This window comes from Pipra filicauda, unplaced genomic scaffold, assembly GCF_003945595.2.
Source record: "Pipra filicauda isolate LSUMZ 115617 unplaced genomic scaffold, ASM394559v2 scaffold435_size564288_pilon, whole genome shotgun sequence".
Classification (NCBI taxonomy): Eukaryota; Metazoa; Chordata; class Aves; order Passeriformes; family Pipridae; genus Pipra; species Pipra filicauda.
The window spans coordinates 485,278-507,006 of NW_024104571.1; the positions used below are offsets into that span (position 1 = coordinate 485,278).

The 21,729-nt window shown below is 44.3% G+C and overlaps 1 protein-coding gene across 3 annotated transcripts in view; it reads left to right on the forward strand.

Annotated features, from left to right (window-relative positions):
* RIN2 (Ras and Rab interactor 2) overlaps nt 1-21,729 on the forward strand; it is a 57,986-nt gene that overhangs the window by 1,101 nt on the left and 35,156 nt on the right. For 2 of the 3 annotated variants that reach the window (XM_039385792.1, XM_027724192.2), the window contains exon 2: nt 17,599-17,691. In XM_039385792.1, coding sequence (XP_039241726.1) covers nt 17,635-17,691 — 57 coding nt within the window. In that variant the 5' untranslated portion in view covers nt 17,599-17,634. Of the gene's footprint in view, nt 1-17,598; nt 17,692-21,729 lie in introns of those variants that run through there. The other variant, XM_039385793.1, reaches the window with a different exon arrangement.

Genomic DNA, 21,729 nt, shown 5'->3' on the forward strand with positions numbered 1-21,729 from the left:
TCCCTTTGCTGGCTGGAACAGGGGCTCCCGGGGCCCGTAAGAGGGGGATGCAACGTGTATCTTGTTGTGTCTTCTGAAATATTTCCTTGCAAGTGTTGTGGTAAAAGTTTTCTTTTGGGTCACGCGGATGTGCTTTGGTAGATGTAGAAGAGCAGAAAGGTGTACTTTGTTAGCTTTGATTCGTCTTCTCGTCCTTCCAGGCCACCCACCTCCGATTTGTTTTATTTGCTTCTTTCCCAAAGTGTAGCTCTTAAGCCCTTTTAAGTAAGGAACATCTTCTGTGCCTTCGCCAGCACAGCTGTGTTGATGAGGAGTGAGCAAAACGTGATTTCCAGCAGGTATTTTTGTAAGGGCAAAAGCCCCGGGGGCGAACAGGACTGTGCTTGCCGGAGCCCGTTCTCCATCAGGGGATAGACTGGGGTAAGCGCTGAGGTGCTTGTCTGGCGACTGGAGTTAATGGTACCTGCAGAGGTGTGTGTGGGCTGTAAGGCTGATGGGGCAGTGCTGGGACTGGCAAGGACTCAAGCCATGACTCTACCACTCCACAACAGCTCTGTCTTCAATTCAGCTGTGTCTGCACCGACCCTGTGAGTAATTCTCTGTTCTGCTGTGATAAAAGTATGCTAGTATAGCTATGGAACTGAGCTCTTGCCTTTCCTCGGGCCAGATCTATGTTAAGTTTCATTAGTTTTAGCTTTAAAAATATTAATTGCTTACTGGGGATCTGAATATTTAATTAGATGAGCGGGAAGAAGTGGGATGAGGCCATACTGGCCAGGGATCTGCTGGCACAGCTGGATAAGGTGTGTTGGGGGGCTCTTATGGGTGACTGGTGGATCCCTCTGTCACCCTACTGCGCTCCCAGCCAGCTCGATGTCTCTCGCTCCACCTCTGAGGCCCCACTGGCTCTTTTAGGAGTCTCGGGGGCATTTTTGAGTTGTTTGTAAAACTAGTCCAAGCCGTAGTTCCTGAGACACTGAGTGAGCAGTAGAGTGACCGAATTTTTCAGAAGGGTCTTACTGCTTTCAAACAAACAATAGAAAAAGGACAGAACAGTGTCGTTACTGTAGCAGTTGAAGCACTGCTGTTCTGTGCTAATGTGGCTGTCACATCGTGGGGCTGAGCGAGGTAATTCATCTCCCGTCAGCAGGAGGGGGTTGCTGCAGTACTGCATGCAGGAGATATGGTCTCAGTTCTGTTCTTAACATCTTAGCCAACCCTTACAGGGCTTATTAGCCCTGTACAATTACTAAGGGGCTCTGTATGAGGAGGAGAAAGGGGCTCAGCAGCAAAATCCTGGTCTTACCTTCCAGATATAGTGACTTCAAACACTGAGTGGAGCAACGTAAGGAAAACTGGTTCTCTGGTTAAATGTATTGCGGGCTCTGTGGTTGTGCAGGACTTGCCTGTGGCTCTGATAAACGCTTGGCATACCACACAGAGCTCGAGAATAAGAGGTTTATGTACCTCTAATCTGCAACTGGAGATTTATCAAGATGTGTCTCAAAAAAACCCTCTAAAATTCCTTAGTAAAGAGTTGTGTGGGGAGAATGCTAAGTAGAGTCAAGAGTTGCCAGTTGCTATTTGTTTTATTTGGGTCATTTATCATCCAATTAGTAGTGCCTATCACAAGAGGGGATGGAAGTGTAACTAAATATTTGGAAGCCCGTGTTAAATTGAGTCATTGTGTAACAAAGCACAGAGGTGATGTAGTATGAGTCAGATGGATACGAGGCTCTAATTTCCAATGTGTGTCTTAGTTCAGAACACCAAAGGTAGATTATTCCTCACACATAAAATGTGTAAGACACTTAATGCAATACAGTTATCCCATGTGTTCTTACAGGGCACGTTACTGGCAGCTAGAAAGGATGTCACATCCACTTCTTGGCATTTGTGGTGCTTGTGATCGCGAGTAGGACATTACTGGTACCCGATATTCTACCACCTGCGGTTACCCAGTCCTAAGGGGCACTGGTTCAGCTTACCATGCTTGTTTAGGAGTCTTGAACACTTGCAGCTGGAGCAGGACAAAGAGAAAGAGCTGGCAGGGGCATGGAATTTTCTTTGTGTCAGCTGCTGTGAGCCATGACAGGGTTTGTTTGTGGAAGGGCGGCCGCTGCCGCTTCACGTTCTTGGCTGTAGGGTCTGAAGTGTGTAAGGGCTCTGATCCTGCTTTTGGTTTGGGCCCCGTGTGACACTTACCTGGCAGAGGTATGTCTTTTGAATGCTGAATCAGGCCCAAGAGCTTGGTTTTATCCTTGTAACTTTTGATTGCCTTTGTAGTTTTTACGAGTCTATGTATGTAGAGCCCACAGTTAACTCTTTAAAATAAAACTGAAAATTCTACGGGATGGCTAAAGCCGTATTTCTACCTTGAGATCAGCAGAGAGAAACTACACATGAAGGAAAAGACATTGTGGAGCTGCAGTCACGTTATTTGAGTAGGTTCATTCTAGTTTTTAGGAAATATTGATCTAAACAATTAGTTCAGGTGAAAATTACTGAGCATTAATGCTCTACTGTTCCCTTTGGAGCTGGTAGGGATTTTACCATCAGCATGAGTATGGGAGAGAAATATGAAGATCTCACCATGGTAGAGTGAAAGTAGCAAAAGGAAGTTATTGGAGTCCCACCAGTCCTGTGGCAAGAATAAGTATTTTGTGGTGTGTAATTGTCATGTTATTTGGAATTAATGAGCCCATTTGTGTTGGGTGTTGTGTGAGAAGAGAGGTGATGATGCTGTGCCACAGAGGATGCTGCTCTGTGAAGATTGTGTATAAAGAGAGTTGGATGAGGCGAGGGAAGTGCTTTTTTCCTCCCAGTCGTGGAACAGGGTTTCCAAGAGAGCCTTGTAAATGAGTGTTCTTGGAAGATGTCTTATCCATGACTCGTCTCTGAAGAGAAGTCCTGCTTTGCACAGAAATAGGTGTTGTCTTCCTGACTTCTGAAAAGTCTGAAAGCACTGGATCATTTTTTGTGGTATTGAAAAACTAAGAGACAGATCTTTAGCTGCAGATTGCTGTTGCTCCATTACAACCAGCAGAGCACTGAAAATTGACTCTGGTGAGAGATGTTCAGTCATCTCTCCCAATCTCATTTGTGTACATTTTAGAGGCAGAAATAACTCTATTCTGAGGGGCTTTTCACAAAAAAAAAAAAAATCCACAAAATAAAAAAGCCTAAAACTATTCTTCCTCCTCATTCCACCAGCTCCAGAATGTGAATGTCATCTGGCCACATGCCCAGGACTAAACACAGTGCTCTGAACAAGGTCTCACAAGTGGCTTGTAAGGGAAAAGAAAAAGCCCCACAACAACCAGCGACTTTTTGGGCTTCTAAATGGTTCTCTTACTATTTTTTTTTTTACTTTTTTTTTTTAATCCAAAATAATGTCTTTGGCTTCTACTTTATATTTGCTGAACACAAATCTCTGCTTTCCAGGAATTAACTCCAGGGCTTCTCGATGCTGACTTGGTTGAAACGTGGTTCCAACGTGGAAATAACCCAAAGCCTTACTGGTTGTGCTTTCACATGTGCTGTGCATTGCATTTGCTGACATTCCCTTCCTTAACTTACCTGTGGATCTGTGGCCTTGTCTTCCTCTAAATCCTTTGGTTAATATTTTCTCTTAATTGGGTGAAGATTTTTGAGCATATGCCGAAAGATATTTAAATGCATTTGGGGGTGACTGTGCTGCCAGTTTTGGATCTGCTCGTGTGGGAAACTGGTCACCACTTTTTGCAAAGAAGCTAAGTTTTTAAATTGTATTTATCTCTTTTCATTTTCTTTTCTTTTCTTTTTTTTTTTTTTAATGCAACAACAAACCAAAACCATAACCATCATGAAAATAAACATGCATCCTTGTGCCAGCTGGGGCCTTGGCATACTTTGTGCTGCATAATTTGCTGAAACTGTAATTTCCCAGGAAAGCAGTTAGATGTTGGCAACTATGAAATGTCAGCCCTCAGTAAATGTTGTAATAAGCTATTTTAGCTGGAGCCAGGGGTTTAAAAAAGACTAATTTACTCACAGTGTCCTTGGTAGTTAATGCAAGATGGAAAATCCTACTTTGGACACCCTGAGCAGCTCGGGAGAAGGAATCCGGGGTTCTTGTGGTGTGTTTGCTAAGGGCCATAACTGTCTGGTTTGCATGTCTGGGAACCTTCAGGATGCTCTGGGTTATTTAACTTGTGTCTGCACCTGTGCCACAGCTTTGTGCTTAGCTTTTACTAGCATTTGTCTAGAGACAGCTGTGAAAATGATGGTTGTTCTGGAGGTGGACAAGAATTCGGTTTTGGGAGGTGTGAGTGAAAAATCTGAAGATTTTACGACTGTAGCTTGAACTTGATTGACTTAAATAGTGGTTGCAGAAAACCTCATATCACAAAGTGTTCCTCTGAACATGTGTTAGACTTGGGAATTGCTGCTTTGTAAACTGCTTTTCAATAATTGGAAATAATTGGAATTTTAGAAAATTATCTTTGAAGAGTTAGGTAGAAAGGCTCAGTTCTAACTTGTGTTGGTGGTCTTTATTTATGTAATATATATATTTATTTGCAAACTGCATCGCTTGGAATTTTTAGCTTATTTGACCGGAGGAAAAAATGAAGATTCACCATCAAACGAGCAACTAGTTTTCCTTTGGCTAGTTCAGATTTTCTATTAGCGGTTCCATAAAAATCCTTGATTAACATTTGTTGCACTGATAGATGCACAACTCCTCCCTTTTGGCAGGAATTCCCTGCAAAGATATCCTTAGCATCTGTTTTGCAGTGAGTCCCCTCGAACGTTTCACTTTATCACAAATTTTTTCCTAAAAGATACGATCTGTCAAGGTAAATATTTGGTTTGTTATAGCACAGGCTCATTTTTTGGCGTCTATATGAAAAATGTGGTTTCATCCCATGGTGTTTCTGGAGTGACTGGGCATTATGTTGGCAATCACTTCAGGGGGCACTGTTTGTGCTCGCCTTCTCCAGCAGGGGCTGGGACAGGGCTTGGCAGGTTGGAGGAGACACAGGGCAGCATTCCTGTCCACGTGAAGTTATGGTCCACAAACTGTGAAAGGTGTTTGTTTTCTCCTTGATTTGCCTTCTGGTGCTATGGGTTTAGAACAAAGGCAGACTGGGACTTAAAAAATGAATTTTAGGGCTGAATTGAGTTCCCCCAGCTCAGTCAGAGGAGGTCAAGTTACTCGAGAGATTTGTGACTCTCCAGAGACATGGGTTTGTGTTTGTGCAGGGAATACATCATAGCTGAGGTACAGAAGACAGTAATGAACTCGTTGGTGTTTATTTTAAGAGTGGCTGATAGACTTGGAAGGGTTTTTTTTCCATGTTGTTGTTGAGTTTATACAAAGAAGCTGTATAAAAATAACTGGCACCAGATGCAGAAGCAATAAAACAATGCCATGTTAAGTCTTGAAACTGTGGAATCTAACTCCAAGAAATATTTCCACCTATTGGCAACTTTCTTTTTATTATCTGCAGAACGAGACTGATGGAATTTATTTGCTGTTAACCAATTCATTTTTCATTTGTAAACGTGTATCCCAGTGTGCTTAGTCTGGGCTCCCTGTACACGGTGGTTGCTAATGTTTGTTGCTGGCAGGCACGGCAATCTCTCGGTACCAGTGTGTCAGCAAGAATTAAACCTAGAAAATATCCTGTCATCTGACTGCTGCCTTACTTTCTGGGTTTGATCACGTTTGATTCAGATCAGAAGGAAAAAAGTGACACCACCAGACCCTTTGTCTGCCCTTTGTTCATATGGTGACCAATCCAGTAAATCTGTGGAGCCACCAGTGTGTTTGGAATGGTCTGCTGTTGGCAGGACTTGGACCCAGTTTCACCGTTGCAGCAAATGAGGCTTACTGTCTTCTAAAACTCTTATTTCAAAACACACTGCCCCAGGAGAGAGAAAACAAACTGTTTACACAAGCAAACTAACAGTGGAGAACTAAACGCCCACGCTTCCTTCTTCAGGAGTTCCCCTGCTAGGAGTCCCTGTGAGCTCATTAATCCAGCGAGTAAGGAGAAACTTTTCAGTTGTGATCAAATGGGTCTCGATGGGACTGCTGAGGAAGCAAAGTTTGGCTGTGATGATGTTATCCCCTGTTCAACTGGGGGATCAAAAGTAAGTTAGAGAAGGAGAAGTGCTAAAGGAGGACCTTCTTTCTCCCTAGCCTGGGAGAGGCTTTAAACCTTTGTCCTTGCTGTAAGAGCCAGTCCATGGCTGTGGCATCGATACCTCCCTCTTCATCTTTGGGCTGATGTGTCCTGGTCTCTTGAGGGACTCGAGGAAAGAAGCTGATAGGGGAGGTTTTGGGGTGATGATCTTGGTCCACCTTCTTAAATACAAATGTATTTAAGATGGAAGAAGGGGGAGGGATGAGAGGGCTGCTCAAACCTGCGTAAAATGTCAGATCTTGAAGGTGTTGTGGAAAGTGCATGGTGTCCACCTTATAGTAGAAGGTGTTCCTGCCCAGGACAGGAGGGTTGGAATGGGATGTTCTTTAAGGCCCCTTCCAACCTAAACCATTCTGTGAATATAAAATACTTCTGTCTGTCCAGGATCATTATGCAGATGGCTAGGGAGAAAGGAGTAGAAAAGGAGAAGAGCTTCAGTAGGAGGTAGAAAATAGTGAAAACCGAAAAACATCAGAAGGATTGGGTTGGTGGATGGAAACCTTACAGGTACAGGCAAGAAAGCTGGTTTCATGAGGTTTCATGAGGTTTCATCCCCAGGGGCTCACTGCAAGATTAAAGGTGGGCTGGGGTAGGAGAGTCTGAGGCTGGTCGGGATAAGCAGAGCAAGAGGAGAGAGCTAGTGATGGACAGTCTGATGGGAAAAGGGAAGAGGGCTGGGAAAGCAGCAGTAACCTTTTCATTGTTGATGAATTTGCAATCAGCAGTGACAGAAGATGATGGGGTTATCAGAGGGAGGAGTTTCTGGGAGAGGTCAGAGGGAACAATTGTCCTCTGGAGGAGGATCAAGAAGAGCACCATGAGGACAGGAAGGGTGACCTGTGTTTACGTGACTTTGAAGTTACCCAGATTGAGACCCAAACCAGGAAGCTTGGTTGAGGCTGACATTGCCAGTCCCATGGCAATGTATAAAAAACAGGAAGAGCAGTGGAATTAACTTGAGACCTATATTTCAACAGCCTTCAGCTTTGAATTTCCTGGGTTTCATTGGTGTGTGTCATAACCTTCTTGTTTTCACCATTTAATACTTTTTTTTCCCATAAAGAAATAGGGTGGGAGAAGAAACAATAAACACTTTATCAGAATGGTATGTCATGATGGGCTTTTCTCTTTTGTTTGGTGAACATATATTTAGAAACTAAATTGTAGATTCTAAATATTTGCATATTTGGAGCTCCCTTGCCCCTCAAAAAGAAAGCATCTCCAAGATGAATAATGCCCCCCACCCCAGTCCCCCAAATCAGCAGTAGTTTAGTTGTTTGAAAAAAAAGATAATATTTCAGAGCATAGTTGGTAAAAGTTGTGGGTGGATTTTATAAAACAATCACCCTTTATAACTCTTTATAGACCTGATCATTATGAGAAATGTACAGGTGTCTGAAATGATTTTGAGGAATCAGGAGGAATGTTTAAATCCTCAAAATCATTTCAGGCAGAGGAGGCGGGAAGTCTCCAGTGGGGCTAACCCAGGTCACAAGCCTGTCCCTGCAGCCAAGACAAACAGTGATCCAGGCTTTCTACATTGAGTGGCTTATCTGTTCATTGCCTCTGAATCCGAGCTGGGTTGGTCAAGGAAAACTCTCCAGTACAGGCCCAAGTGTTTTGCTGTCTGGTGTATTTACATGGGACACCTTTGTGTGACGCATTTTCCAGTGGTAGATCAATAATAGTCGTGGTTTGTTTAGTAGGTTTTCCCAGTAAAAAACTGCACATCTGAACTTTTCTTACTCCTGCTGACATGTAGCTCCAATAGTACATTATATTGTTTGCTCAAAGTTTAGAGCTTTCTGCACTAATTTTACATCAGAGTTCTCCCCAAATCTGAGACCGATTTCCTAAATCATGAGAGTGCATTACCTACTGGTGCTGTTTGTCTTGATGGGACTGAGCATGGCCAGAGAGGGCACACATGCTTCCTGAAATCCCAAGACTGCCCTTTTAAAGATGATGCCACGCTGTTCATATTTGTCTTATTTTAGATTCACACGTAATCGGAAAAGTGATTCAAATGCTCCCCCCGCTGTGGGACCGATTCTTTCAGCGGTGTCTGGAGGATGAGGCGTGGGCAGGGTTGGCACACAGGGCAGCCTGGGGTGCTGAGGACATTGCTGCTGACTACAGGCTTGCACAGCCCTAGTGTCCTCTGGCTCGTGTGTCTTGGGCTGTGCTGTTTTGCAGCTCCTGGGCACTGTGAACAGAACTGTTGGTACAAGCCTGAGTATCTGGGGTCCACGAAAGCACTATTTTGTGTAATGTGCTAGAAGTGTGAAGAAAGAAAAAAGGGTGAAATGGTTCCTAACTAATACTAAGGGCTAAATGGGGAAGTGTCCCAGGTGGTTACGTATCTTAACATAAGGAGTTCAATTATTAGCCCTTTACCATGGACTCAGCTGAAATGAAGTACTGTATATTTAACTATCTTAACTTACTCCTCTTGGAGGAAGAGCAGCCTGGGCACTGGAAGTGAGCAGCTGCTGTCACTGGGAGCTATCCAAAGAACAAGGTGCCAGGTGTAGCACGTTTCTGATGACCCAGTTCCTTAGTTAACAGATAAACCACCACATCAGTGGCACAATTTATATACTTTCTTTTCTTTCGAGTGTGTCACATGGAAGATGAGCATAAGGCCAACAGCAGAATAAGCAGAGGGTGTTTGTTCCCTGGCTAATCATTGCCCCAGAGCCTCATCCTGTGCTGAAGGTGCCCAGCACACGGCCCTTCCAGCGTGTGTACTCAGCACTCCCAGGGTGAGCAGGTCAAGCCTTCAAACAGAGCTTGGAATAACACACTCCCTGGCTTCTGCTCTGACAGGTTCTTGCCTGCCATTTAGTGCCCTGTGCTGAACATTGAATTGTGGACATTGATGGAAACCTCTCTGTTGGTTTTATGAAATGCAGGATGTAGTTTCTTAGGCATTGGCTGCTTCCTGAGCAGCAGTTCACTTCTTTTAGCTACAGAGTTGAACAAAGAATAATCTTTGCAAAACATATCATAGGGAATAATGAAACCATTGCTTGCTATGGTAAAGGACCTATTTTCGGACAGGGAAATATCTGTTAAGCGAAGTGGTGGTGCAACAAACACAACTAGAAAGTGCTATTGCATTGTAGTTGAAAGAAGCTATGTTTTTTTCATTGCCCAGTGGTGTACAAACTATTTAACATTTGATTTTGTTAATTTTTTTTTTAATAGTGAAGAGCCTAAAAGGTATTTGAAGTTACCTATTGATTGCAAAAAATAGAAAGCTTTTGCAGCTCTCTTAAGATCACTTTTCTATCTTGCAATCCATGGCTCGTTTTTACTTTTAAGATCAACTTTTAGAGCTGTCTGCCTTTATTTTTCCCATTTGTGTGCTGCTTTGTGTAAACAAACGCAATCCTTTTCAGTGAATTATACAAAGAATAATTTATCCAAATAATTTGTGTTGCCCTAGCTCTGCAAAGGTAATTGCTCCTACTGGAAATCAGCTGAAGCTTGCTGCTCAGCTTTTCTGGAAGCACTGAGCAAAATGAGCACGAGCTTTCGTGTGCATGACAGTGCCACACTGGGGTGCAAGGAACAAGGGGGGATGGCTTCAGGCTGACAGGGTTTAGGGTAGATTAGATATTAGGAAGGAATTCTGCCCTCGCAGGGGCAGAGGGGAGGCCCTGGCGCAGGTTGCCCAGAGAAGCTGTGGCTGCCCCTGTATCCTTGGAAGTGTCCAAGGCCAGGCTGGATGGTGCTTGGAGCAGCCTGGGCTGGTGGAAGGTGTCCCTGCCTGTGGTAGGGGGTGGAATGAGATGAGCTTTAAGGTCCCTTCCAAGGCAAGTCATTCTGTAATTCTGTGATCATGGAAACATTTGAGTAGATAAGTGTTGGAGCTCGCTGAACTGACAGTGAGTCAGGTCTCTGCTTCCCCCTTGCTGCCTGGAGCACTCACCTCTGGTGGGGGGACAGTTGGAGCTTTGCCTTGGTGCCTCTGTTGGGCACGAAGTAGTGAGGACATGAACACTGAAAGCCCCTTCCTACTCTGACATTCACGGTGCAGGACATGGAGAGATGCTTTTTCCAGGTGCCTGAAATAACCCACGGTCAAGCCCAGCAGGGGGTTGTCTTGTGCATCTCCATCTAGATGTGGGTGCTGAATCCCATCTCCCCCCACAGTTGACTTGAAGCTTTTGAAGTTTCTCCAGACCTTCAAGTTATATTGTAATTCAGGCAATTACTTTTTCTTGCTTCTCCCCCGGGGACTGCAGCTCAATGTTAAACATTTTTAGGAGGTTTCTAAACATACTTCTGAATGTTTTTATTATTTACTGGGTTTGGAAGGAATAGTAAATGGAAATTACAGAAATACTGCAAGAAATGCTAGATTTTGTGAGATATCCAGGCCAGGGAATTTGGGAAGAATAGGAACCTTCTGAAAGGTTATCCAAACCAAAGCCAATCTTATAAATGTATTTCTCTGACATGTCCAGAAGCAAAACAAGACACAAATGTATCAACAAACAATCATTCTCTTGTAAGTGGTTTGGTAGTATCCTCCATGACTAAATGCTGTGCCAGAGGAGATGACTTGGGGTTTTATTCCTTTGCAGTAATGTGGAAAGTATGCCATGAGAGCAAGCAGGAAGGGGTTGTTAGTGGAAGAAAGGAAGAAGAAACTTGGGCAGGGGCACAGAGAGGCAGCACTAGCAGCAAACAGTTCTCTGGGTAGTGACTGTGTCCAGCAAAGCTCAGGATTGGATTCTCTGAGGTGTTCAGTGTTTGCCCAACTATATATGCTCCTGTTGGAAAGAGTGGTGCCATGTCTGTGTCGGTGGGAGCAGAGTCAGCCCAGCTCCTGTGCCCTTTTCAGATGGCATTTTCAGATGCTTTCATTTCTGAATGTGTGACTTCAGCAGAGATAAAAGAAGAAGTGGGTGGACAGCTGTGAGTGAGACAGAGGATCTGTCCAAGATCTAATGGGACTTAAAACCTCTCCCGAGAGTGCTGTGCTGAAACAAGTTCGAAGTAATAACTTCTCTTTATCCTTTGGTCTCTTAAAAGGCTGCCAGCGAGTAGGATCTGGAATCAAGGGGGAAAAATAAGCCTGCAGGCAAATGGTTGGCTGAGGCAGGAGTGATGACTGGCTGAAACCAGTTGTAGAAAGATCTGTGGATAAGTTTGGCAGTGTTGTTCCTACTTTAGATTGAGTCAGATAATAATATCATGAGTCAGATAATAATACCATGACTGGGTCAGAGCCCCTGAAGGTGGAGTCTGTTCAGGTGATAGTTTCTTAAGCAGTGGCTGATACTTTGTGGCTTAATAAATAATGAAGTGAAGGAGTCCTTGGAAAGCTGGCTGTGATTTTAACAGCATTGTTATGTTAACCAGGATGAGCAGCATTGATACTTCAGGATGCAAATAGCCGAGTCAGAAAGGAGCAGCCAAGGAAACTGAAAGCAGCTGTGACCTGTAGTAAATAAGCAAATTGTCAGTGTTGGGAGCTGAAAAGTAACCAGTTTGATAGCCAGGAGAACATGAATGGGCAGGGTTTGATGTTTTAGGGAGGAGGACTGCTAGGAGAAGAGCAGCCATACTGCAGCCAGGTGAGGGTCCATCTGGCCCATTATCCTCTGGTTATGAGGAGGATATGGGGTTACAACCCTGCAAACTCTTCACTGCACCTCCAGGTGGCACGTCTTGCTCCTCAAACTCATTTACTTGGTTTTAAGGCATCACTTCTTTAAGCCTCTGGATTCCCAGTGCTCGCCCAAGCCAAGGCTGGGTTGGGCCCTGGCTCAGTTCTGCCTGTCCCAGGGAGGTGAGCACCAGTGCCAGGAGCCCCAGAAACTCAGAAATCAGTCCGTGAGCCAGGAGATCAAGGGACTTCTGCAGGCTTTGGGGTCACACTACCCACTCTGGCACAGATCTGCTCTTGTTCTACCCAGACCAGGAAACGGGGCTTAAGAGTGATGATGCCTGATTGGAGAAATGCAGCAACTGAAAAACCTTCGGAACATAAATGGGTGTGTCGGCAGCTGGGACTTACCCCAACCTTATTTCCCTGGTCAGAATATTTGCTCATCATTTGATTCTGCTGATTGCCTTTAAGTGCCTTGCATCTTGCTTTTCTTTGTGGGAGGAGCACTGATTTCCTCGGAGGTGTGTGCCTGGGGGTGAAGGAGGTGCTGCTGCATTTCAGGTTTTGCAGAATGCACTGAGGGGCACGCTGGGGGAGTGGTGAGCACAGTTCACCTGTCACCTCCTCCCTGCTTTTGGAAAGCTCTCCTGGCTGTTGCATATTTGTGCTTCTTTTGTAGTTTTTCAGGAGGGCATTTCTTCCTGAAGAGGATTGCAAAGAGTCGTTCGTGGCCCTTCTGCCTACACGTGTAGAGTGTCTGTCTTTGTCAGATTTTTTTTTTTAACCTCAGGGACTGACATCACGTTGGTGGCTTTCCTCAGGGGAGCAGCTCACACAAACACGTTATGTTCAGGTAGCAGAGCTAAAGCATAATGAGCATTTGAGGGAAAAGGAGGTTAGGGAATTTTTGTTATTTCCGAGCTTTTTTAAACTCTTTAATTAAAACGACAAAATACAGAAATGCACTGCTGTGTAAAGAGTGACTTGACATTTTTGCTGTGTGCGTTATTTCTTTTCTATAAGTAACGAGCCCTTGCATTGTTTGAATAATAATAAAAAAGGATTGTAAACCCTTTCTGCAGCCAGAAGAATGATGGAAGTTAGAACCTCTTTTTGCATAATCTCCTCGCCTTCTGCTTGTGGATACAGCTGTGTTAACACAATGCAACATTTGAGTTGAGAGGTCTGCCAAATCCTGGCACCAGCAATAGTTTGCAGACTGAAGGTCTCATTTGATAGATTTTTCAAAGTGATACTGTGCTCAGTTGTATCTGTGTCCCTGGAAGGAGGCTTGCAGTCAACTTCTCAGAGGAAATACTTTCAAAAGGAAAAGTTGAATTTTGCCAAGATTCAGATAAGGTCAGAGTGATTGGACAAACCAGAGCTTTGTAGGTTGGAGATGAACACAGCCTGCTCCCTGGGATTGTGCAAATGTGCTGGGAGAACACGAAAATGAAATGCAGGAGGATGCTTACATTTGCTGAAAATCTGAAGTTCCGTGTATGTCTCTTGGCATATTGTCAAGTGTAGAATTGCATTTTAGAAGGGTGGGGGTTTTTTTACATTTTTAAAATAAGTAAAATGTATTTATTCTTCCTGTTCTTGCTTTGCACTTTAATCCAACAGAAAATGGGTTCACTGAATTAATTTTAGTTGTTTTAACACTATATATTTATAAATTGCTGTAATAATTGGATTGCAATGTGATGCTAATTCACCATAGGTTTTACAAGTACATCTGTAGGAGGTTCTACTGGGCTTCCATGCTCTTCTGTTGAGGGCCAGAAGGGGTTGTTTTCCAGTTGTACCCCACTACTGGCCAAGGGGATGGCCAAAGGACTACCCTGACAGGTAGCAATCAGCATTAGTCTGCTGACATCAGCTGACCTTTGCCAGTTTATACGTAAGGTCTGGACAGATATTTTCTCCTGTTCTTCCTTGGCTGCAGAACAGTAAAACCATTTCTTAATTTGCCTGAAGTGTTTTCTGTGATAGTCTGTGCTCAGTGGTTGCATGGCCTTTGCAGGCTGAGAATGAAAGAGGGTTTCTTCAGTGGGATAGCTTACACTTAAAATAGAGGGAAAAAGTGGGTTCTGCTAATTCTGTGGGTCAACCAGCAAAAGGAAGGTTGCAGATCTCTTCCTTCAGTGATGGCACATGTGTAGTCTCTTCCCTCTGTCCTTAGTGGTAGACTCTCTTCCTCAGTCAGATCTCGTTAGGTTGGCCAAAAGATTAAAAATCATAGTTGGGAACTAAGGACCAGAAAGGCAGTGCAGTTGGATAGCCCTGATTCCTTAGGAAATGGAGCAGAGGGGGGTAAGGAGGACTGTGGGCAGGGACTTGTTAAGTTCCCCAGGTAGCTGTGGCCTTTGCTCAGGGGAGGCATACAGACTGTTTCATCTCTGCCAGGACTTCTGGCTAAAGAAAATGGGATATTTGGCTGAATAAGAGCAAGATTGGAATGGGAGGATTAAAGGAAAGGAACCTGAATAGTCCAGTAAGATGGTCACTGGCCCTACTACAGTTAAGTATAAGGAACTGGCCCTACTACAGTTAAGTATAAGGAACATACAAAATGCCAAATAAAATTGCTGGAGGGGGAGTAAAGAAGTCAGAAGTCTCAGTTACATCCAGGCGTGTGGACGGCGCTCTGGCATTCCTGTGTCAATGACAACCAGGAGAAGGGAGTGGGAGAAAGCAGCTGAAAAGCACCCATTTGTGAAGCACACAGCCTGTGTGGGCATCAGCATCCGGGCAGGAGTGCTGGATTTCAGGGAAATCTGCCAGGCAGGCAGAGCATTCCTTTTCCCTGCTCTGTCTTGTCCTTCCCACACACGAGCTTTGTCCTGGGCGTGAAGAGCTGCGGGAAGACAGCACTGTGTGCAGGAGAGCCTGGCACTGTGTGTGTGCAGGAGAGCCTGGCGCTGTGTGTGTGCAGGAGAGCCTGGCACTGTGTGTGTGCAGGAGAGCCTGGCACTGTGTGTGTGCAGGAGAGCCTGGCGCTGTGTGTGTGCAGGAGAGCCTGGCACTGTGTGTGTGCAGGAGAGCCTCAAAGTGGCAAACTCAACAACGACAACTCCAGAGCAGTGGTTTTCCAGCCTGTTTTGGATCTGAATAAGCGTCAGATGTGGACAGCTGTGTAGAGATGAAATCTCCTGCCAGTAGGTTTGTTTTTCTGCAGTCGTTCTGGCACCACGTGGAGGTACTTGTGAGCCCTGAGGTAGGAGCCCTCACCCACTTTTTGAGTGCTGCACCCCGGCCATCCCTTTTACCAGCGAACCTTAATGTCTCTTTGTGTATTGGGTGGCCTAAAAGAAGTAGCTGCACAAAAAAAAAAAGCCCTCCCAGCAAATACAAAAAAAAACCAGCAGTGTTTCCCACTGCACTAATTTTAGTCAGAAACACTAAAACCCCCTCAAACTCGAGAGATTATTTAGGTTCCCCTAAATCAGTTTGAAATTACACTGTAACCACCAAGGGCAGTGGGGGTTGATTCACTGGCTGTGTGGGGCTGAGAAGAGCAAGGGCTTGAGCTCGGAGTTATGGTCCTACAGATCACAGTACTGTTGCATAAATAGTAACAATAATAGCAGTTATGAAGCAGTTTAGAGCTCCAGAACCTCTTACAAGTAAAATAAGAAGTGGTCACGTTTGAGGCTTTCTTCCGACTGGAGTCATACCACTCCTTGAAGGGCAAACTGTGTGTTTGGATTTGTCTGTATGTTTGAGTGGGGAATGTAAAAATCTTGGCACAGTAATCTTATTTTGGTCATAGGATTGTGTGCAGACATCCTTGTGGTTAAATTGAAAAAAAACCCGAAAAGCATTAGATTTCCTGTGAAGGGGTTGTTGTTTGCAAATGGAGTGAATAACAACTGCACTTACAACTGCATGATCTTGCTTATAACCCTCTAGTGGAACTCCTTTAAAGTCTCTAGGGGTTTTTCCTATGGCATTTAATTTGATGTTGTCGTTTTGGGATTAGGATCAACTTGGAAAATTGAGGTTTTATTCTAATTCCTTTTTGGGTTTCTCGAGTCTCCCTCCAACTTAAGTCTTTCAGGTGCAAATTTCCCTTTCCAGAATTCATTGACAGAAAACAATTTTTTTTTTTGTAATTTTAAAAAACTTGTTATATGGCAATCTTGAGATTGTTTAGAATAGCCAATATCAAATACCAAAAGTCTTTAAAATGTTTGATGTCCCCAGAGTGGAGCAACTGTTCTGTCCCCCTGTGCCTGTGGCAAATGAGGACACAGATTAAGTGATTTAATAGCACCTGCAGACTCCCCCCCTTCACTGAACATCAGTCTCTTATGGGATTGGTGCAGTCAGGTTATTTAGGTGTACTTCTAGGTAAAGAAACACAGATCACAGTACCAGGAGTGGATCCTTTAAATACACTGATTTACAAAGAAAGTTGGATTTTTTAAATTTTGGGTTTTTTCCCTGCACTGTTTTCTGTCCTTTCCTGGTTTGGCTTTCACAACAATGCAGAATTCGAGATTTTTCTTTCAGCCTTAAATGTCTGCAAACTCTGCCTGGAAAACAGACAGGATTCTGAGCTTCCCAGCACGGCTGCTTTTTGACCAGAATCTGAGTGGAAAAATGTAACCTTTTCTAGTGCTCTCTTGGTATGACCTCTGGAAACAGGGCGAACTATTTAAGGCTTCCTGCTACATGTTAAAACCAAAAGAAAATGTTTCTTTTCTCCTGCTTCTAGCTGTCAGCCCTTTCCAAGGCTTTTGCTTGCCAGGGTTTTTCCTTTAACCCTTCTTTTATTTAAGCTCCTCCTTCCACCTTGGTCTTGCTGAGCCCTGTCAGTTCTTTCTGTAGTGTTTTGTGCTTGCATTATTCAACATTTAGGTGACTGAAACTTCCAGCATGACTGCCTGCTGTGTGGCTGGTAAATGTGTGGGCAAGGAGGAGAGTTAGGCTGTTTACATACGATTATAAACTCACCTTTAAAAATCCTAGAAGGACTTTTTAGCCAAGGAACTGATTCCTGTTTAGTTCAGAAGTTTGTTCACAAATTATTGGTGCGAACTGGTTGTGACTTAAGAGGAACTGTCCTGCTCTACTTGCAGCTGGAGATCACCCCGCTGATATTCCTCCTTCTGTGGGTATGTTCTAATGAGGCATTAGTTTATTCTCCTGGGTGTTAAACCATTCATTAAGTTTACCTGAGAGTGGAAAATGCAGCTTCTTCCTAACTGCATCTTCATCTCCTCACTTGGATGTGACTCGGTGGCATTTTAGGAACTTGAAGCAGCATTTCTGGGGGGTACTTGGGCTTTTTTTTTCTTCATCAGTTTTTACTTTAATGCTACTGTGTTTTCTCCCTTGTGGGTGATTTTAAATTGTTCCCCCCCCCCCGATAAATCCCATTAATACTGTAATATTTGAGAGCAGCTTGTAGTGACATCTAACATTTTGTTCTGTTTGTACTGCAGGCTGAGGTCAAGCAAACAAAGAAAGCAATCATTATGTTTTAGCATTCTTTTTTAATGAGCACATTAAAATCTGCTCACAGCTACAGGATCAGCTGTGAGGAGAAGGGAGAAACATTGAACTCTGAGTAGCACTGGTTTTTTGAAGCAATTTATGGAAAAATAATAGACTGAAGGGATACGTAAGGACTCTGGTAGGAAATAAATGGCACAGTGTTGTTGACGGAAAGGGATTTGGCAGAGGGCTTGTTGTGACTGTTTCTGTGGCTTAGAAGTGCAGAGGAATTTCCTACAGACTGGACTAACCATTAAAAAATGTCTCTGCTTTTAGGAGTTCAAAGCATACAGTGGAGTCTTCTCAGGGAAGATGTCGTCTTTGACAATGAAAACCTGTTGTCTGGACAAGAGAGGAAGTTTCTTTAAGGTAAATGGGATATTTATACAGAACTTAAAGTCCATGGGTTAGTGTGAAATGAGTGCTGCAGAATGTTCAATGCTCTCTGTGATATGTAGCAAGCCTTTTCTGTAAAATGGGGAGTGCTTCTTGAGCATCTCTTTTTTCACAGGTGGTGTTTGTGGCTGCCTGACCCTCCAATTATTTCATGTGTATATTGTTTTCCTGTACACTGAATAGAATATTTGGTGTAAAATAGCTTGTGGCTTTCTTTGCCACTAATACTGAGAACATAAGCTTTATTATGCACAGGAATAAAATTGTTAAGAGCTTTCATAAGGTGGATTTGTGTCATTTAAAGTTGTGGTACAGGTTTATGATTTCCATTATTGGATTGAAAGTTGGTTTCATTTCCTTGCCTATTTTGGGAAAACTTGGCATCCCAAAAAGCCGAGGTGCAGTGGGAGTTACCAGTGCAGTTTTCAAAACACAACTGAATCCCATTAACTGTTGTATTTATGTGTAGTGGAGGAGGTCTGGAAGCAGTGCTGAGTTTAATTGTAGAGAACACTGCAAGGAAGATTTGCTGAGTTTAATTGTAGAGAACACTGCAAGGAAGATTTTCTTTCAGTGAAAAGGGATTAATTGATCTGAAGTACAGTTGTCAGAGCCTTCATGTGCATGGTGTGAGTACAGCTGTGAACACCACGTGCTTCTAGAAAGCAGGACAGGGAAAAGAGTGTCCAGGCAGTGCCTCTGTATGGAAAGGATGCTGACCTGTCAAACTGTGGTGTCCTGCCACTGACCAGGAGAAGTGTGTATCTTTCTGGCAAGTGCCAGAGTCACAGTGACTGTCTTGCTGGGCAGGGCTTTGCTTGAAGGAGCAATCAAACTTTGTGGGTGTTTCTGAGCCCTGAATTAACTTACCGTGATCACATCCCTTGGAATATTCACTGCTTGCTGCAGCTTCTGCCAGGGAAAGTGCAACACTTGCTACCATCTCTGCACGTCACTGTTTCCATTCCTTCTCTTCCTGTGGGACAGAAATATCCTTCTTTTGCTGCCTGAATCTGGCTACAGGCAAAGGGGAGCCAAGCAAGTGGTGGCTGGTGCCTTTAGCCCATGGAGAGCTGTAATGAGTGTGCCAGGACCAGCTGTGGTGTCAGCAGCTTCACACCAGGACTGTGGCAGTGGCACACAGGCGCCGTTGAAGGGTTTGTTTCAGGTGCTACATGCTGTCTGTAGCTTAAGACAGTCTTTAGGGAGTGAACAACCAGCACTGCAGTGACAGTGTTTTCCCCTTTGGCTTGCCCAGGGCTTCATGTGGTCAGCTATTAACAGGGTATTCCAGGGACAGGAACCACTTCTCAAGTTTTGCAACACACTTCAGCTACATCTCATATCTCAGGACGACAAACATCAACCTTGTTAATGGCAGTCCACAGCCATTTAGGGAGAAAAGCTGTATTTTTCAAATCAGGGCAAGAAACTGTCTCAGTTTTGAGGAATATTTCTAGGTGGTCACTTATGTGTATGCTGAAGGAATCCTCATGTCAGATGGGACTGTAAGCAAGTGTCCATGTTCTGCAGTCCTTTGCTATCTCCTTGTGTAATTCTTGTGTGCAAAATAGATGCTGGAACAGCTGTTTTGTTCATGCTGATGTGGTTGTAGTTACTCAGGATGATTAGGAATGCAGTCTGCCTGAGCAATTTCTAGACATGGCACTCTTAATGCTGTAAGAAACATTGTCAGTTAAGTAACTAAGGTTGCCCTAAATTTTCCTGAGGACAGGCTGGCTGGGGAAAAGATGCCTCAAAGCTGCTTTTTCAGAGCTCTCCCCATCCCTGGGAAGTTGCAATTGGGCCATGGTTCCAAACCCACGGTGTCAGCCTGGAAACTGCAGGCAGTGAGTGTACCCAGCCTGTGTGCAGTGCACCCGGGCCTTGGTGTGCCTACAGTGAAATCACCTCCCCCACGTAATCAAATTGTGACAACTGTTGTATTTGCTACAGCTGAAAGGGTGAGCAAACAAAATACTTGGCACATCAGATTTTTTCCAGTTTGCATTATTTTAATTTGCCTTGTCTGTGTGTTTAGGAGAACTAGTGATTCCGCTGTGGGATTTTACCCATGCTGACGTGTAGTTTGGAATGCTCTCCTCACATGCACAGACTGTGTACTGTACTTCTGCATGTGGCTCTCCTGCTGTGCTTTTGCTTTGCAGTTGCCTAAGAAACCTTTACCATGCTGGCATGCAGATTCTCAGGGCACTTAAATCCCCATAAAAAAGTGTCTTACCATTCTCAGCAACATCTCCCAGAAAAATCACTGACAAATACCAGTGGGAAATTCCAACATTATGGGTTTTTTCTGGTTCTTAAGTAGTTCTCATTGCTGTAGCTTCTTGACATCTTTTAGTTTTTTCACGGACATTCCTTTGACTGTTGGTACACAAGGAAAACAGTATTGTCCCCGTTTTACACAGGGACACAGTATTGTCCCCATTTTACACAGGGATACAGTATTGTCCCCATTTTACACAGAGCAGAGGTCTGTAGTGTTGCAGGCTAAATTCTGTGGACTCTTTGTGCTTCGCAGTTGATGAAGCTTAGAGCCAGCAAGTAGTAAAAATGAAGCAAGGATGGAGTTAGTCTTGGGTAATTCTGGGACTGCATAGCCTGCCAGTGGTTACAGAGGGAGTGTGCAGTAGAGCAAGGAACTGAATGTATATGTCTCTGAGAAATGTCCTCTTTACTGAAACATCCTCCTCGTGAAGATGTTCCAGTCTTTACTGAACTGGCTTCAGAGGTTTTACACTAATAAAGCTTTTCTGTTCCAAAACCAAGCATAGCGTAAAACTTTGTTGCTTACTGATGAATAAGACAGTGAACTGTGTCAATGGCCCTTAGAATTCACAGCTCACTGTGCAAAACAAGCAGAATTTGCAGCCGTGTATCAAAATACTCGATTGTACTGAGCCGTTTGCAGGAGTCCGGGAGCAGCGTTCCCAGTCGGGCTCATCTCTGGCACTTGGCCACCTCGTCACACAGGGTGCTCTGTCAGGGTTGCTACGTTCTGCTTATCAAAACAGGAAGGAAAAGATGTGGTGCCAAAGAGGATGCAGGTCTACAGAAAGAATGAAAAATGAGCTGCTGGCAGGAAGGGGGGGTGGTGAGTGGCGAGGCTCATTTGTCCGGTCTGATCTTGCTATTTCAGCCCGGGGTGCCTTGCCAGATTGGAAGCACCGACCTTACCTTTTCCTTTTCTGCTGTTGTAAATCTCAGGGCTTGGAAACATTCTGCAGTGGTCTGCTGGGCTGGCTCCTCCTTGGCTGCCAGAGCTGGCAGTTTTGTTAGTTCCCTGTACAGGCTTATTTGGCATTTCGACACAAAAAACAGGAATTCAGTTGTCGTGCAGTTTTTTTCTAAAAATGTCCTGAGACAGACATCAAATCAAAGCCACCTGTCCTCCTCTTGGGAACAGGAAGCTCTTCATCAGTTGAGTGAGTAAGAAGACCTCTAGTTAGGCTGTGCTTCTGGGAGAGGCACTGGCTGTGTCTGGCTGTGTGTGTCGGCAGAGCAGCTTCCCAAAGGTGACTGTGGCCCCTGGGCAGTGTGTTGCTTCTGGTGAACACACCTGCTCTTGCTTTTGCTGCTTCTATGACGTCCTGAAAGATGCCAACCAAAACTGGCCTGTGGGTTGTGGTGGCAGAGCCCTGGGCTGCTGGAGTGCCATGCTTGTGGGCTGGGTGTAGGAGTGTTACCCCCCCAGCTTCCAAAAGCTGAGCTCAGTCTCGCTGAACCAAGAATCAATTGACAATATGCAGAGTGTGGCACGTTATGAAAGGAAATGTTGTGGTGTAAGATGTTTGCATTTCATTATTTCTTTCATGGGTATCAGGCATGTAAACAAGTCCGTGGTATTTGGCAATGCAATGTTTAGGATAGTTTGCTTAGGGAATACTGTGCTGGGCTGCTGTGTGAGTTCATGCTGTCTGAGTCATAATTGGTCTTGGGGTTTACAGTGGTTACATTGTAGTTTCTTTTTAACCTACGGAACAGTGCTTT